The sequence below is a fragment of the Conger conger genome, chromosome 2 (genome assembly GCF_963514075.1).
Source record: "Conger conger chromosome 2, fConCon1.1, whole genome shotgun sequence".
Lineage (NCBI taxonomy): Eukaryota > Metazoa > Chordata > Actinopteri > Anguilliformes > Congridae > Conger > Conger conger.
This window is the reverse complement of record NC_083761.1, coordinates 42,228,077-42,243,492: the sequence shown is the minus strand read 5'-3', so window position 1 is coordinate 42,243,492 and position 15,416 is coordinate 42,228,077. Positions and strand designations below refer to the sequence as shown.

The window sequence follows — 15,416 nt, the reverse complement described above, 5'->3', positions numbered from 1 at the left end:
CAAAAGGCTTGTTTTCTACAACAGAAAGTTGTTGTTTTCCATTAGTAGAAAATACACAGAAAAATCTGTTATATGGTATTGTATATTCACTGCTGTGATATTTCTTTGCACTCCTACAATTTAGTTTCAGCAGCTACATCTACACCTTTATTGTATCGCGGCTCTAATTTGAAATCTCAGCAAATGTTGTCTATCTTGTGCACTTTAACATGTCCAGGTTTGTGGTTAACTGAAGATTATTGGCAATTCTAAAAGTATACACAATTAACATGTTTTGTACATCTGGGGAATGGTTGTGGATCGCAATCAGTGCTGTGGTATTTCCAAAGAATGTTTCCCACAGAGCAAAAGTCTAGACGTTTAGAGGGTCGGAAATCTTGGTTGAGGGATAAACTAACTATGTTAACCCAAATATAGCTCAATAATGTTACCAAAATCCTTTTCAATCAAATGTAGCAGGCTTTTCACCTGAATGCCTGGATGGCATCTCACTGACTTTTCACCCGCTTTTCAACACAAAAATGTTCCCCAGGCTTTGGGTGACATGTTGACAATAAATCAACAGCACATACATCTGCCAGATTGCCCAATGCCTACAACCTAAACCCATATCAGTTGTACAATCAGTGATACTCCCATGAGCCCCTCCATTTAACTGCTGAGGCACATGCATGTTGAACTGCAGGAATGGGGAGGCGTGGTACCCCTGAAGCCACTACAAGTAACATGCTAAACCAACAGCCCTGGTTGTCTGGCTCCACCCACCGCAGGTCTAAATATAGCAATTGGAGATCCTGGAGAGACTGCAGTCCTGTACAACCAGAGCTTGCTGTTCTCTACCCTCATTGAAACACACAGTGTCAAATAGACTCTGATAGAGTACTTTCTCTAATGGCCAGATTTACTAAGCCTCTTGAGATGATTTTCAGGCGCATAGGCGTTCGGCCCTGGAAACATGCGTTGCATGTATCAAACTGGTCCACAGGACGGGAACCGCAGTATGTGTGTGACCTCGAGTCATCACAAGCTGGGCTTCTCTCCTTAATGCAGATGCATTTAAGGGTGGAGCACGCAAATAAAGGGCAGAGATGCGGCTGATTATGTATTCCGTTGAATACATAAGTTCACGCAATTAACATGCTTTTTGCCTTTAACAGAACATTGTAAACAAGAAACAGAGCTTCTCAACTGGCATTGCTAAAATAATGAAACCAGGGTTGTGTGTTTGTTTGTATTAGTTATCATCCAAAACAATCACAGAAAATAAACGGGGAAAGAATTCTGTGACCTTCAACCAGCCATACAAATAATTGCACTTCTGGGAGAAATGAAATATGTCACGGCAATGAGTGTCCCCTTTGGACTCGAAATTGATTTGACAGTGTTATAGTCTATTTTAATGCTAGTATTTTTGTTGTGCAATCTTACATTTCTGTAGCAACCAAAACATATAATTATACAAAAGAGACTGTAATATTGCTGTGGCTGCAAGGCAAAGATAGCATCTGCAATTTGTGAGTAATCAGTCAGATACATTGGGTGATTTCTTCTGATATGTTATGATAACAGCTTTTAGAAATCTGTCTCAGTACTGCAGGTTGGAGGATAAACATTTGTTTAATGCCTGCTGTCTACGTTCCTTTATCACCATTACACAGCACCTTTTTGAAATCCTGTTATCCATGTACATTGCATCAAGCTTTTCACCACAGCTTTGAGACAGAGAAGCCCTTGTCACACATGCATCTTAACCGGTAATGAACTGGCAAAGTTTCCATGCAAGATGGTCCTCCAATTTACTGGGTTAGGGAGTAAGATGGAAATCTTTCTCCATGGTAAAAGTGTGAACAAAAGCAGCTGCATTCTCGGATAAAGCACGCAACAGGTTCTGACGTTCTGATGTAAGCCCTTTAGTTGCTGGCACAGTAATAATAATAAATAATACTGAATCTGAATTCAACAGTTCTTGCATAACTGTGTGATATTGCACATTGAAGATAGTGGAGCTGCATTGTGTGATTTTGTAAGGGAAATTTTTATATTTATTTTAGGAATTGAATAAACTGTGTTTTTCACCTTGACTGTCTATTGTAAGAATGGCATTACAAAATGCTTTTGTACTATGCAATAATTCTTCTTGGTAAACAACTGTGTCGGGCTCTTTTAGGTTGCCACTTACCCAGCATAGTAAGCTGGCTAGCATCACATGTCAATGGCAGATATACAGTAACTAGCTATTTAACTTGGCTAACAAAATCATTTTCTTTTTACTGAATTACAACTGCATAATTATTGACTTTATACTGGTAAGCCCATGCTTCCACTGTTTATCTAACATAAGCTGTTTGGGATCATAGCTATGTTGGGAAAAGATGATACCATAAGTTACTTTAAAACTCTTCAACTATGTTGTGTTGGTAGGATTTAGATCTCTGCCAAAATGTTATTCAGCGAAATGTTTACTAATGTAATATGTGTAGCTATTTGCCTATGCTTTTGAGGGAAGACATCCTGCCATGGCTAATCTATCTGGCATGGCCATGTCTGAATAGACTCAACACAGAATCTTTCCCTAGCAGAGACCTGGGTGAACTTGCCAATGTTGCAGGTTCCATTTGTGAATGGGGCTATAGTCAGAATAGCTTAGCTGAGCGGAAAACTGTTCTCTGACATTATTATTATAAATTAAATGCATTCAGCACTCTGTGTATGAAATTCAGTTACTGTAACAGGAAGAGCCTACTGCAGACTCTGAATAAATTAGGACTGATTAGGACAAATTTCAGAATTCAGTTGTGTCCTGGATGTGTTACCATTCTGATAGAAGTCCCTCATGTTAATTCTTTCTTGTTTCATATGTGTGTGTTATCATTTCCTTGCTCGCTGACTAGCCAAAGGTGACAAGAGCTGTGATTCTGTGAGCAGCATCTGTCTGCAGCAGAGTAAATACCCTGCTATCCTTTCATCTGTGTGTCGCAAAGTACAAGAGGAGAGCACTGTGATTAAAATGTCTGTCATCCCACCTGTTTCTCACCAGATACTGGATCTCCCTCTAGCCTTGCTCTCTTTCTGCTCTTGGCCCTGGACCGGGACAAATGTCATATTAATGTTTTATGGTGGAAAGTATCAAATTATGGCTACTCCGCATAATATTAGCACATATGAAACAAAAGCCATCTGTTCCACTGTAAACAAAGTCAGGAATGAATGGCTTCCTACCACAGTATCCTCTGGGAGGCAGTTGAAACTTTGGGGAGGGCTTGTTTTGTGTCATCACTGAACACCAGGTTCTGTTCACCTGCTTACCTCCTCTGTCCTTCTCTTAAGACTTTGTTTTCTGAAGCAGGCTGATAACTAAACTGTTGTCTGCTGTAAATGTGAAAGGCTCACCTTTCGAGGTAACTACTAGAGGAAACTGTCACTCATGGCTAGTTTTTGTCGCTCTCTCTTAATTTCAGCTCCAGAATAACAGAAGCGAATCTGCATTACTATTTACATTTTCCTAAAAAATGGTGCTACTTTAGGCTAATGCTATTGCTACATCTTGACATAATCTAATAGTCTAATACTGCAGGTTTCCCTTTTGGGCTTGTACATGGAACTATTTTGTCTTGAAGAAGCCCATTTATAATTCAAGCAGTGCTATGCAAGCTCCAGGGCAGAACCCTTCTTCACAAACATCCGCTGCCAGCATTCAGTAAAACCATGTGGTTATGAAGAGGTTTTGTGTATGCGCTGAAAAGTTGGTCTCTGATCCTTACCAAGTATTTCTCTTTTTTATTCTTTCTATAGTACATTTCACAAAGCTGTAAGCTTACTTTCCAAAAAGCACTTTAAAAAGTCCTATATCAAATTTCAGTCAACCATTTAAAGTGGATAAGTGCACTGTTTCATGTAATGAGAGACAGTTGTTCTTATTGTCACATATTGGTCTTCAGACAAAACCGATACCATTGAATGCCTGTCTGTCACAGTTCCATTTTTTGCCCTTCAAACCGTTACATTCACAAGCCCATTTATAAACACTTTCTAAACTGTTTTCCCCTCCCTTTCCCCCTTTTGCCCTCACCTTTAACTCTCTTCCCCCTCCTCTTGTTTCCCTCCCTCTCCTGCACGTTGCTCTGTTGACAGCAGGGCAGTGCTCTGTGTCATGCAGGATGGTGGCTCACGTCATTCAGTCTTCCTCCTTCGCAGGGGTGGAGCTTACACTCTCTAGCAGAAGGGGGCTGTTTTGGGTATCAATAGGTGGTATTGATAAGGGAGACTCTATTCGGTGTCATCGGGCAGATGACATGTAGGTGCCCACACGTGCTGCCTACTCATCCCATTAAGAGTCTGTTAGTCACAAATTGCTATAACCTGCATTGGTAATGGTGGTCTCCTGTGGCAGCCCTATTGGAGTGCACTGTTCATTGCTGTAGATCTTGTGAGAGTGAATATAGGTCCTCTGACCTGTGACCCATCTTCAGGTGTTTTACACTACCCGCCACAAGACTGTAAACTTGCAGAGGACACAGACCTTTTGTGCCACGAATGTGTGTACATATACACGTTAGCTACATTTAATGTAGTCTGCACACACTGTCCTACACTGTGTGCACTGTACATACTGCTTTTGCTAACTGCATTGCTGATCTCTTGATTAGTGGCAATATCTCTGTAACAGTGTGCTGGAACAGCATTGCCCAGCCTTATGCATCCCATCAGTAGACAATATAGAACTGCCCAGTGCTTAGCAGTCAAGACTCCTGCCGTCTGTTTTTCATCTACTTTTCCAATCACTGTCAGCCACATGCTTTTATAGGAGTGTGCTTTGGGTTTACAGGTATTAGCCTACCGCAAAGCTACAGTGTATTAATTTCTCCTAGCCACCATAGGGCTGCATATGGAGCAAAAATCAGGTGGGGCGGAAGATTGGTGGGGCATTAACCTGATCATTGTCTCAACCAGTTTTCATTCATTTCCCTTGATTAACAAGCGTTTGGACAAGTAACACACAACGGCTTCACATCGTGTTAGGGAGATTAGATGATAAATAAAATTTAGAAAAATCTGTTCCCAGTAATAACAAAATCTGCGCTTCAAAAATCTTTGTCATGAATATTCCCTGAGCTTGAGTACAGAGAAGGAAGAGTACCTACTGTACATGTATCTATAAATAACATTGATAAAATGTGCACAATTTTGCAATGCAAATAAAAATATCACATTTTTTGTAATTGCTGAAATTTGGCTATAGTTGATGGTATTTTGTTAATTAATGACTGATAATATTGATAATCAAGGAATTTGGTCGAAACCAATAATTAGAAATCAGGAATTTTCCACCCCAACAGTTTTCAGCGCACAGACTGCCAATGGTAGCCATCACGTGTCATTTATGTCACCTGCATTAGTGATAAAATATAAAATAAAAGCATCTCTGATTTTTTACACAGTTCATGTTTACACAAGCCCTTAACTTTGATTCCTTAACCCTTAACCCTTTCATTAACTTTGATTCCTTAACCCTTAACCCTTTCATTAACTTTGATTCCTTAACCCTTTCATTAACTTTGATTCCTTAACACTTTCATTAACTATTCCTTAACCCTTAAACCTTAACCCTTTCATTAACTTTCATTTCATTTGCAGAGTGCTCTTCCAATCGAGATGTGATGCACTGATATTCCCGCTTGCTCTATTTCACAGGGAATGAAGCCTGACAGTTTTTTCAAAGTAAAAGTCCCAGAGCTTAAAGAGATAATTGAGGGATGCATTCATATGGATAAAGACGAAAGGTAAACATGATTCTTGTTTAAGCTCCCATTCAATAAGTGTCATTTCTTGGCTGGTTATTGTTTATATGAAAGCCGATTTGATCTCCATGTTCATGAGTAGAACAAATATGCTGAACCAGTCAGGCTTGTAGTTCATGGTTATAAAACACTGCAGTAATATATAGGTTGATCACATATAAGTACTGTATGATAGAATGATTGAAAGTGTTTATGTATGTCTTTCATGAAATCAAAACCGTAATCCACCCAAAACAATTGAAATATTACAGATGTTATTCTAATATTTTTCCCATTTTATAAGAATATCAAGTAATCCTCTCTTACAAAAGGCTTTGCTATGCTTGCTGACAATCGGGAAAAGATTTGACTTGATCAAGGTGTGTGGATAAAACTGAATATACAACTACAATGCCTGACATACAGCTTGTGTGTATAGCACTGGATTCCCAGCTAGAATGCACAACTTTCTCAGGATGGTGTGCCAAAGAATGTGCAACACAAAGAATCGTGTTGTTAGAACATTGTTAGCCATTTAAGCCACAGAGAATGGCACACACTGCTTCCTGTGTCCGTCCTCTAGGTACACCATCCAGGACCTGCTGGAGCACACCTTCTTCCAGGAGAACAACGGCGTGCGCGTGGAGCTGGCCGAGGAAGACGACCTGGTGAAGTCGGGCCTGAAGCTCTGGCTCCGCATGGAGGACACCAAGAAGCTGCACGGGAAGTACAAAGACAACAACGCCATCGAGTTCCTGTTCGAGCTCTACACGGATCTCCCTGAAGAGGTGGTCCAGGAAATGGTATGAATGCAAGGGCGGCCTGTAGCATAGTGGTTAAGGTAAATGACTGGGACAGGCAAGGTTTGGGATTCGAATCCCAGTGTAGCCACAATAAGTTTAGGACAGCCATTGGGCCCTTGAGCAAGGCCCTTAACCCCACATTGCTCCAGGGGAGGATTGTCTCCTGCTTAGTCTAATCAATTGTATGTCGCTCTGGATAAGAGCGTCTGCCAAATGCCAATAATGTAATAATGTAATGGCTCCATCCAGCGCAATCAGCAACTTTAAAGCCCTTGTATACCTGAGGTTGGCTTTAGTATTGTAGTAATTCCAAAGAGCCTTTCTTCACCACCATCAACCTTGTTCAACCTCAATTTCCCAACTCTGAGAGTAAATAATTTAAAGAAAGCTAGAAATCCATCTAAGCTGTGGAGCCTGAGCTGACATTTAATTGGTATCAAGGTGAATAGCCAGTCATGAGTGCTGTTACCCTGTTAACCCTGAAAGACTAGGCATAGTCATACTTTTCACAGATTCTTTTGAAGGTTTTGGAGATAAATAATGACAATTTCAATGGCTAAATTCCCCTTCAATGGTGAATGGTTTAATGGTATAAAGAATGTAAATTAAAAAATAATTGTGGGTGAAATGGCACACTTTATTAAGCCAATGGTGAAAAGTTTAGCCCCTTCTTAAAAGATCAAGTTAGTCTGAAAATGTTGTACTCCCGTTGGGTGGGACACATACAGTACAGCAACAATAACTACATTCAACAGAGGACCTGAAATGCGAAACAGGAAGAAAATCTGCAACTGCAAATTTTGCTCAGTTGTGTTTTAGCTCTTACAATGCATCCCCATTGTCTCACACAGTATTATCTTAAGAGAAGGGAGACCTTCTCTATGCCTTTAAGACACATTGTAATTCCAGGGTATAGATACTTGAAAAAAGTCAATATTGGGCTGAATTAATTTGGTGGGTTATTGCGGAAGGGACATTAACTGTTAACTATTGTGAAGACCACAGCACCATAAATTGTTTGTACTTTTTTAACCCCAATATCCTCTGGCATATTAAGCATAAGGCACAATGGCCAAGGACAAAGATTCCCTGGTGTAGGACGTACGATTTGCTAGGGATCTGTGGTTGTCCTGCTCAGACTCTCAGTGTCAAGGTTGTGAATCTGTGTGCACTCATCACCTGGGGAAATCTGAGAACATTGCTCAGGGTTCAGGAGAAACCGGTGGTCATGCCTTTAATAACATAATGGCAGCAAGGCTCATTACGAAACGGCCCTCATGTCCTCCAGCCTGAGGGAAGGTCACTTTTAATGAAGTGTTCTCACTTTTCCCTCATTTCTTTTCATTGAGTACAAATTTAATATCCAGCCAGGAATGTCATCTAACTATGTTAAGCTGGAGGACGATCTTTCAGATGTTCCACAAAAGTCTATCTCCATCATACTGTACTATTATACTTTATGGAATACTATTTTTTTTTTGATGGGGACAAATACATTTAGACGTACAGTAGGTTAGTGTGAATACAAATCCAAAGCTATGTGTTGCAGTTATAGCATTTATTGCATTTCATTAGTCTTTTCCTACTTTTTGTAATCTTAGACCCTAGAAACTATTCTAGCACCTTAGACTATGTATCTGCCCTTTGATCTACCTGTACCCCTTGTTTTGAAAAATAAAAATACCTAAAAAAAGCATACCACTGTCTGTGGTATTAGTAATTATTTTTGGTAAATATAATTGGGTGCTTCGATTATTTCAAAAATCGAAATAGTTTACTAACAGAAGTAACATTTCCATGAATGAGCTATGTGGCTGTGTTTTTATGTGAAAGCTGACTTGAATACATCCAGTGGAAAAAAGATGTGTGTTACACTGCTGTACAAACTCTCAGTGCGGTTTTTGTTTCCTGTTCGTCCTGTTTAATGTTTGTTGTCCCATACCTTCCAGTTCCAAGTTCAGTCCATGCCAGCATGCAAATTCACTCTTACCTAGTCTTATGTACGTACACTGGCTCAAATTCCACAACTCTGGAATAACTCTTGGGTGGGGCTATCTTCTGTGGATTGACCTACAAATGAAGTGAGAAGCTTGTCCTATAGCTGACATCTGTATATGTACGAAGAGTGGTGCAAATGCAGTGGGGCTGGAGTGGGAGTTAGAGGCATGCATTTAAATCTCTTTGCTATGCCCTGGTCTTTGTTCCTTCTCCTAGGTGGTGCTGGGGTTTGTATGCGAAGTGGACTACAAGATCGTGGCCAAGGCCATCCGCGACCGCGTCACGGCCATCAAGCGGCAGCGCGAGAAGAAGAGGCGGCAGGTGGAGGAGCTTAAGAAGAAGAAGCAGGAGGTGATCGAGGAGGAGCCGGAGTCCGAGCCTCCCTCGCCCGGCCTGCAGGGCCGGACCCCCGAGAGCCCGGCCCCCGCCCAGTCCCCGCCCACCCCTGCCTCCTCCTGCTGCATCCCATCCTTGCCCAACGTCTCGGCGGACTCCGGCATCAACGCCACGTTCCCAGCCGAGCCCGAGGAGCCCGAGGCTGACCAGCACCAGCACTACCACATCCGCCACACCAGCTGTTCTTCTGCCACCTGTAAGCACAGGCGTGGGGCCCTTTACATGGGTAGCAGAACCATACCTGCTGTTCTTCTGCCACCTGTAAGCACAGGCGTGGGGCCCTTTACATGGGTAGCAGAACCATACCTGCTGTTCTTCTCCCACCTGTAAGCACAGGTGTGGGGCCCTTTACATGGGTATCAGAACCACACCTGCTGTTCTTCTGCCACCTGTAAGCACAGGCGTGGGGCCCTTTACATGGGTATCATTTCCACCTGGGTGAGGTACGGTGGGGCAGTGGATACCACTGTTGCCTCACAGCAAGAAGGTCCCAGGCCTTTCTGTGTGGAGTTTGCATGTTCTCCCCGTGCACATTCGGTTTCCTCCCACTATACAAATACAAAGACATGATGATTAGGCTACTTGGGGGGGCATTAACAGGGCGTCGCTGCAAAAGTCAACCTACCCTGTATAAATAAAGGTTCATAAATAGGTACGTAATTGTTTTGGATTTAAATACTTTTTCTGCACTTGCCTGGTGCAATTGAGACGACCAAGAGGGCAAGAGGGTGTGGTTTGCATTTTTTGAGAGTATTTCATAGGTTCTAATTCACCAGACAAGCTCAATAAAGAAGAAAAGTACAGAAAAGAATACTTATATTGAGAAGAATACTTACAAATATCGAAAAGTATTTGAATCCAAAACAATTGTGTGTCTGATCCAGGTCTAATCGGTACATATAGTGCTGTGATGCCCAGTGAGGGAAAATGACTGAAGGGTTGCTCACCGTGTTTGTGAGGGGACACCACTAAACTGAGTAACCATTGCATTAGTCTACCCTCACCTGAGGAACAAACTGTTCTTCCCTCTGTCCCTCTTAGGCCATGCCTTTTTAGTTTGTACAGTCATTTGTGGTCCTTGAACACGGGACCAGAGTGAAATTTGAATTATTTTTATTTATTTACTGAATTAAGTAGTGGTATTGTGAAGTTTTACCCCTTGTCTTTCACTGTTGGGGGTTCACAGTAGACAGCAGACTTCTTTGCAACACAAAATGTCAACGGAGTGTGACCAGCTCCACAGCACTGCTGTGCTCTTTAGTTTGGGTTAATCCCTCTTAGCTCTGTTTATATTTTCCCATCTGAATTCCAGTCCATTTGTTGTGGTTACTGCAGAGTGGTGCTAATCTGCAGGTCCCTCCGGTCACCTCTCTCTCTCTCTCCTGTGTCAGCTTGCCGCGGCCTCGCCCTGCACTAACAGGCCTGGCTTGTGTTGTTTTGACAGCTGACTGCGAGACGGACGGCTATCTCAGCTCATCTGGACTGCAGGATCCCCTGGAGTCCCTTCCCCCGGCAGCCAGTCCTCAGTCGCCGTGTCCCCCAGTCCAGGCCTCAGAGACTCTGCCCGTCAACGCCTCTCCAATGCCGGCCCTCCGCTTTCCCTCGGTTAGAAGGGCTGGGTGCTGCCATCTCAGAATGCAAAATCAAACCTGCCATTCGGTTATTCATTGTCAAGGCTCATCATTTTAAAAAAAGGACAGTTCAGGAAAATAAAACCCGATAACTCCTGGATTTTTAAATGAAATGTAAACTAAAATGATGAACCATATTCCTCTATCACCGTCTATCATTACTCCTTACCTGACCTGGGTCAAAGTACGTTTTGGATTCAAGTACTTTTCTCTTTTCTGTGTGATTGCCTGGTGCGATTGAGCCAACTAAGACAACCATATGGTGGGGTTTGCACCTTTTGAGTATTTCATTGGTTCCAATACACCAGACAAGCTTAGTAAAGCATAGAAAAGTATTTGAATGTAAGACAATTACATATCTGGCCCAGGTCCTCAAGGCTTTAAATGATATTCCATTAGTTTCCATTACTCCTGTATCTTACTATATTTTAATGACTTTCCAGAATTTCTCATTTTCCATTTTTTTATGTCATGTAAACTTTTTTGTTTGCTTTCGGCTGTCCTTCGAATAACCATGTAATTTGAAGGCATTCTGTGGCATGCTTTAAATTTGCGCATAGGCTGTCTTTGTACAGTTATAATTATAAACAGCCTTAAAGCTCTCATTTCTACCACAGGCCTGTACAGTCCCCTCTAAAAGTATTGGAACCGCAATTTCTTTGTTTTTGCTATACACTGAAGACAATTCAGTTTGAGGTCAAAAGATGTACAGAGATGATAGATCCAAATTTTGTTTTATTTCCTTTTTATTTTCCTTTAATTTTTTATCTAGATTTGTTTAACAACTTAGAACATATCACCTTTTGTATCAGACCACCAGATGTTTAGGTAAGTATTGGAACATGTGACTGACAGGTGTTTCTTGTTGCACAGGTACATCCTGTTAGATTGATTGGTTAAACAATAAATAGTTCTAAATGTCTACTCTTGGTTTTAGTCTTGGTAAATGGATTTTGCCTGTGAAGACTGCATTTGAGTTAGAAAAGATAAACCAACATGAAGAGCTGTAGCAAGCCATTTTGAAGAGGGGAAATTGAACAACTTGGAATGTTGTGAAAAAGAAAGAAACTGCTGGTGTAATGAGTAACAGACATCGGACAGGTTGACCAAGGAAAACAGCAATTGATGACAGAAACATTGTGAGAACTGAACTGCAAAACATAATTCAGTGACATCACTAAAGAAGTTTGGTTTTGTAAATGGGTTGGGGCTTGATGCAGTTATTGCAAGCAAGGGATATGCTACGGAATATTAAGTGTTATTTAGTTTTATTTACTTAAATACTCTCTGTTCCAATACTTGACTCTGACCTAAAATTGGGTGGTTTGATACCAAATGTGCTTTGCCTCAGTTTAACACAAGTTTAACACAACTAGGTGTAAATACCAGGAAATAAAAGCTGAAATTCTGAACTATTGTCTCGTGTTCATCTTTTTATCTCAACCCCACATGTATTCGGTATATTGCAAAAACAAAGGAATTGGTCTTGCTGTTCCAATACTTTTGGAGGGGACTATATTTTTAGTCCACTGTGGGCATTTTGGCTGATTTGACGTCACTCTGGTTAAGAGTGTCTGCCAAATGCCAATAATGTAATGTAATTTTGTTTTTTTTATTCCCAGAGCATTGCCGTATCCCTCAGTACAGAGCGTGTCCACTCTGGGCCAGCCAGTGGCTTCTCCTCCCCGGTGGACAGGTAACCTTTGCCTTTCATCTTTCAGAGCACTAAATCTGCCCCCAAGGAACAGCCACAGACCGCGTCCGTGTCCACGTATTCACCAAAGAAGAATTGCGCTTAAGTTCACTTTCAGAGGCACTCTGCGTTGTGTTTTCTTTTCTCCAGCATCTGAAAATAATGGCTTTACTCTCCGCTGGGGGGATAAATCTCCCATCTGGGGTTCATTCACTGCAGAGCTTTGTGTTTCTTAACTGAGCTGCATATGCTCAATATGTGGTAGTAAACAGGATGTTCTCCAGTGGACGGTCTGGGACTGAGGGATGCCTCTTGTCGGGCATTCAACTGAATTTATTTAGCAGATGCTTGTGTCAAAAGTGACGTACTATAAGTGCACACCGAAGGTCATCCCTGCTGAAAATAACAGCTCAAGCTAGGTTTTGAAACAGCTGGTAGCTGGTTAACCAGTCCAGACCAGCTCCATACTCAACATGGTTTGACCAGCTCTAGCTATGTTTTTGAAACAGCAGGTAGCTGGTCTGTTCAAGCTGGTCATAGCTGGATTTTACAGCAGGGATTAGAACAACTACATAACAGGCTGGATCAGGTACAATTCACATAATAACCATCATTACATTACATAACATTACATTATTGGCATTTGGCAGACGCTCTTATCCAGACCGACGTACAGTTGATTAGACTAAGGAGGAGACAATCCTCCCCTGGAGCAATGCAGTGTTAACGGCTGTGCGGATCTTATTGTGGCTACACTGGGATTAGAACCACCGACCTTGTGTATGCCAGTCATTTACCTTAACCACTACGCTACAGGCCACCCCTATCAGTTGTATACAGCCATGAACATCAAGCCTAGGACGGGAGAGCCCAGCTGCTGATTGAGGGGGTCACTTGGAACGGAAGTTTGGGGCAGTTCACGCCAAGCGGCCAAAACCCAGCTTCTTTTTTGAAGCTCATTTCCTGGTCATGCTGACAGACGGTGCTCACTAGCGCCACTGCAGTTGGCTCCAGTATAGGTTGTTCAGACCTGTGTTCAATGTAAAGTCAATGGTACAATTGCGGTCAAAATATGGCAAATTAGTAAATAATATTTCCCACAATTAAATGTAGTTTCAATCTGTGTTTTTTCTTCACATAATGCCTCCATATGTGCCTATAACAAGTTATTGTGTTATTAGGACAATACAGCAATACTTTGTGGACAAATCAGGGACAGAATACATCACACTCTCTCTCAAGCGCTTAGTGTAGGAGCTGTATCGGCTTCCCTACTGCGTGGTCTCGGGCTCCAAATTGTACAACATGACGGTGCCGGTACACTGGAATTCCCGGTCTTTAAAATGCTTTTCACAAGCCCAAGGATAGTCAGTGGGTGATGGAACAGGCATTTGGTCCATATTTTTCTAGTCTCGGAGTTGACGTCATTGGTTCGTGCAGACGTGGCAAAACCGGATGGCCGCTGCCTGTGTCCTCAAAGTGTTCATTGTGTCACAGCCTCTTGATGGCATAGGCCGGGAGGATGCTCTCCCATCAGCAGGGTTCTCGAAGCCCATAATTACCATGGCTACGGAGCCACCTGGGAGCTGGTCACCTCAGTAATCAGTGTACTTCCCTGCTCATAGCCTCTGAATGCTAATATAGCTGAGGCTTTCGGGACTGGTGAGAAGGGGAAATGGCGACCTCTGCGCTAAATGTCCTTTGAGACTCAATTACCCAGCAGCTCGCTTCACAAGAAAGAAAACCCTGGTCTCCAGAGGCCATGCAGCACACCTGGTTCTCTCTGATTGTCTGCACAGTGAGAAAGACATTAAAGCGATTTCTTATTATCTTTATTATTTTGAGAGGTAGAAATGGATAAAGTTTTATTTTGTGTTTCTTTTCGATCTGGCATAATTAAACTTGAAAGCCACATTTTAATATTTAAACTAGATTATAGTATTCTACTTTTTGAATTGAAGTATAAATATTTAATTTGTAATAATAGAAGGCTGAAGAGAGAATACTGTTGAGTAAAACCTGCCATTGCTGTAACATACAGTGGGCTCCAGAATTATTGGCACCCTTAATAAAATTGTAGTAAATAGACGATATATAATAAACAACGCAGATAATATATATATGTTATGTTCAAACATATGGGAAAACCATATACTTTTATTTCAATACATTTACATGTTTCAATGCTTCCTATTGAAGGCGTAACATGGTGGTTGGTCACACTTTCTAGGTTTTTGTAAGCAATTTGCACGAGAGGGCATTGAAGAAACATAATGAAAATATTCAATATGTCCGTTCTTTGGTTTTGGAGCAGTAAGTGTTTTAAATTTAACATCCTATTTTCAACCGGTTGAGAATGTTCTCCTCATAGCACACCACGCAAGGATAACCGCTCTCCTTATCCCTCCCCTATAACTTGTGACCCATAATTTGTGCCGCTGGCCTACAGGCTAAACAATACAAATATTTGACTAATATTAGGTTCACTTAAATTATAGTGCCTTTTAAAGACTATAAGACTATTTCTGGTTATGTAAATTTAGCTAGCTAAACTGTCACATTCAACCACCATGTTAAGTAATCTGTTTTTTTCAGAAAACCATAGGAGGCAAAATTACTGGCACCCCTAACAATTATTGTAAATAAAATGAAAGTGAAATTGGCTATCCGCTTTTACTTAATTTAGTGAATGTCAGTCTAAATGAACTATATTGTGTCATTCTAACACATCCTGTTTCCACATCCTGAGTGTAAAAATGAGGTAACAATCATGCAAAATCCCTCTGTCATCCAACATCATGTCAGTGCCGTAACAAGGGTGGTCTTATTGCTACAGCTACGCCTCGGATGTTACGTCAGGCCTCAGTGACGGGTATGAAGGGCTGTCAGAGAAGAGCACAAAGTCTCCCACCAAACGCACTGCCGCGAAGCTGTTCCGGAGGAGAGCCCGCTCCCGCCTGCGTATCACAGGGGTACGCAACAAGTCTGTCCAGCAGCCAAACCCACATTTCCAGTAGTCCCATATGAATCTTACTCAATTTAGTCACAGATCAAAATACTCCTCCCACACTTGGCCTTGTAACATCTTTGTTTGTTTGGAAAGACTTTTCTTTATAGC

The 15,416-nt window shown here is 41.7% G+C and overlaps 1 protein-coding gene across 1 annotated transcript in view; it reads left to right on the top strand.

Moving 5' to 3' along the window:
* The window catches only part of wnk4a (WNK lysine deficient protein kinase 4a), a 67,929-nt gene that overhangs the window by 36,612 nt on the left and 15,901 nt on the right, over window positions 1-15,416 (top strand). The window contains exons 5-10 of the mRNA XM_061231674.1: window positions 5,692-5,780; window positions 6,361-6,580; window positions 8,795-9,170; window positions 10,419-10,579; window positions 12,228-12,301; window positions 15,135-15,270. Of these exons, the coding sequence (XP_061087658.1) occupies window positions 5,692-5,780; window positions 6,361-6,580; window positions 8,795-9,170; window positions 10,419-10,579; window positions 12,228-12,301; window positions 15,135-15,270 (1,056 nt within the window). The remainder of the gene's footprint in view (window positions 1-5,691; window positions 5,781-6,360; window positions 6,581-8,794; window positions 9,171-10,418; window positions 10,580-12,227; window positions 12,302-15,134; window positions 15,271-15,416) is intronic.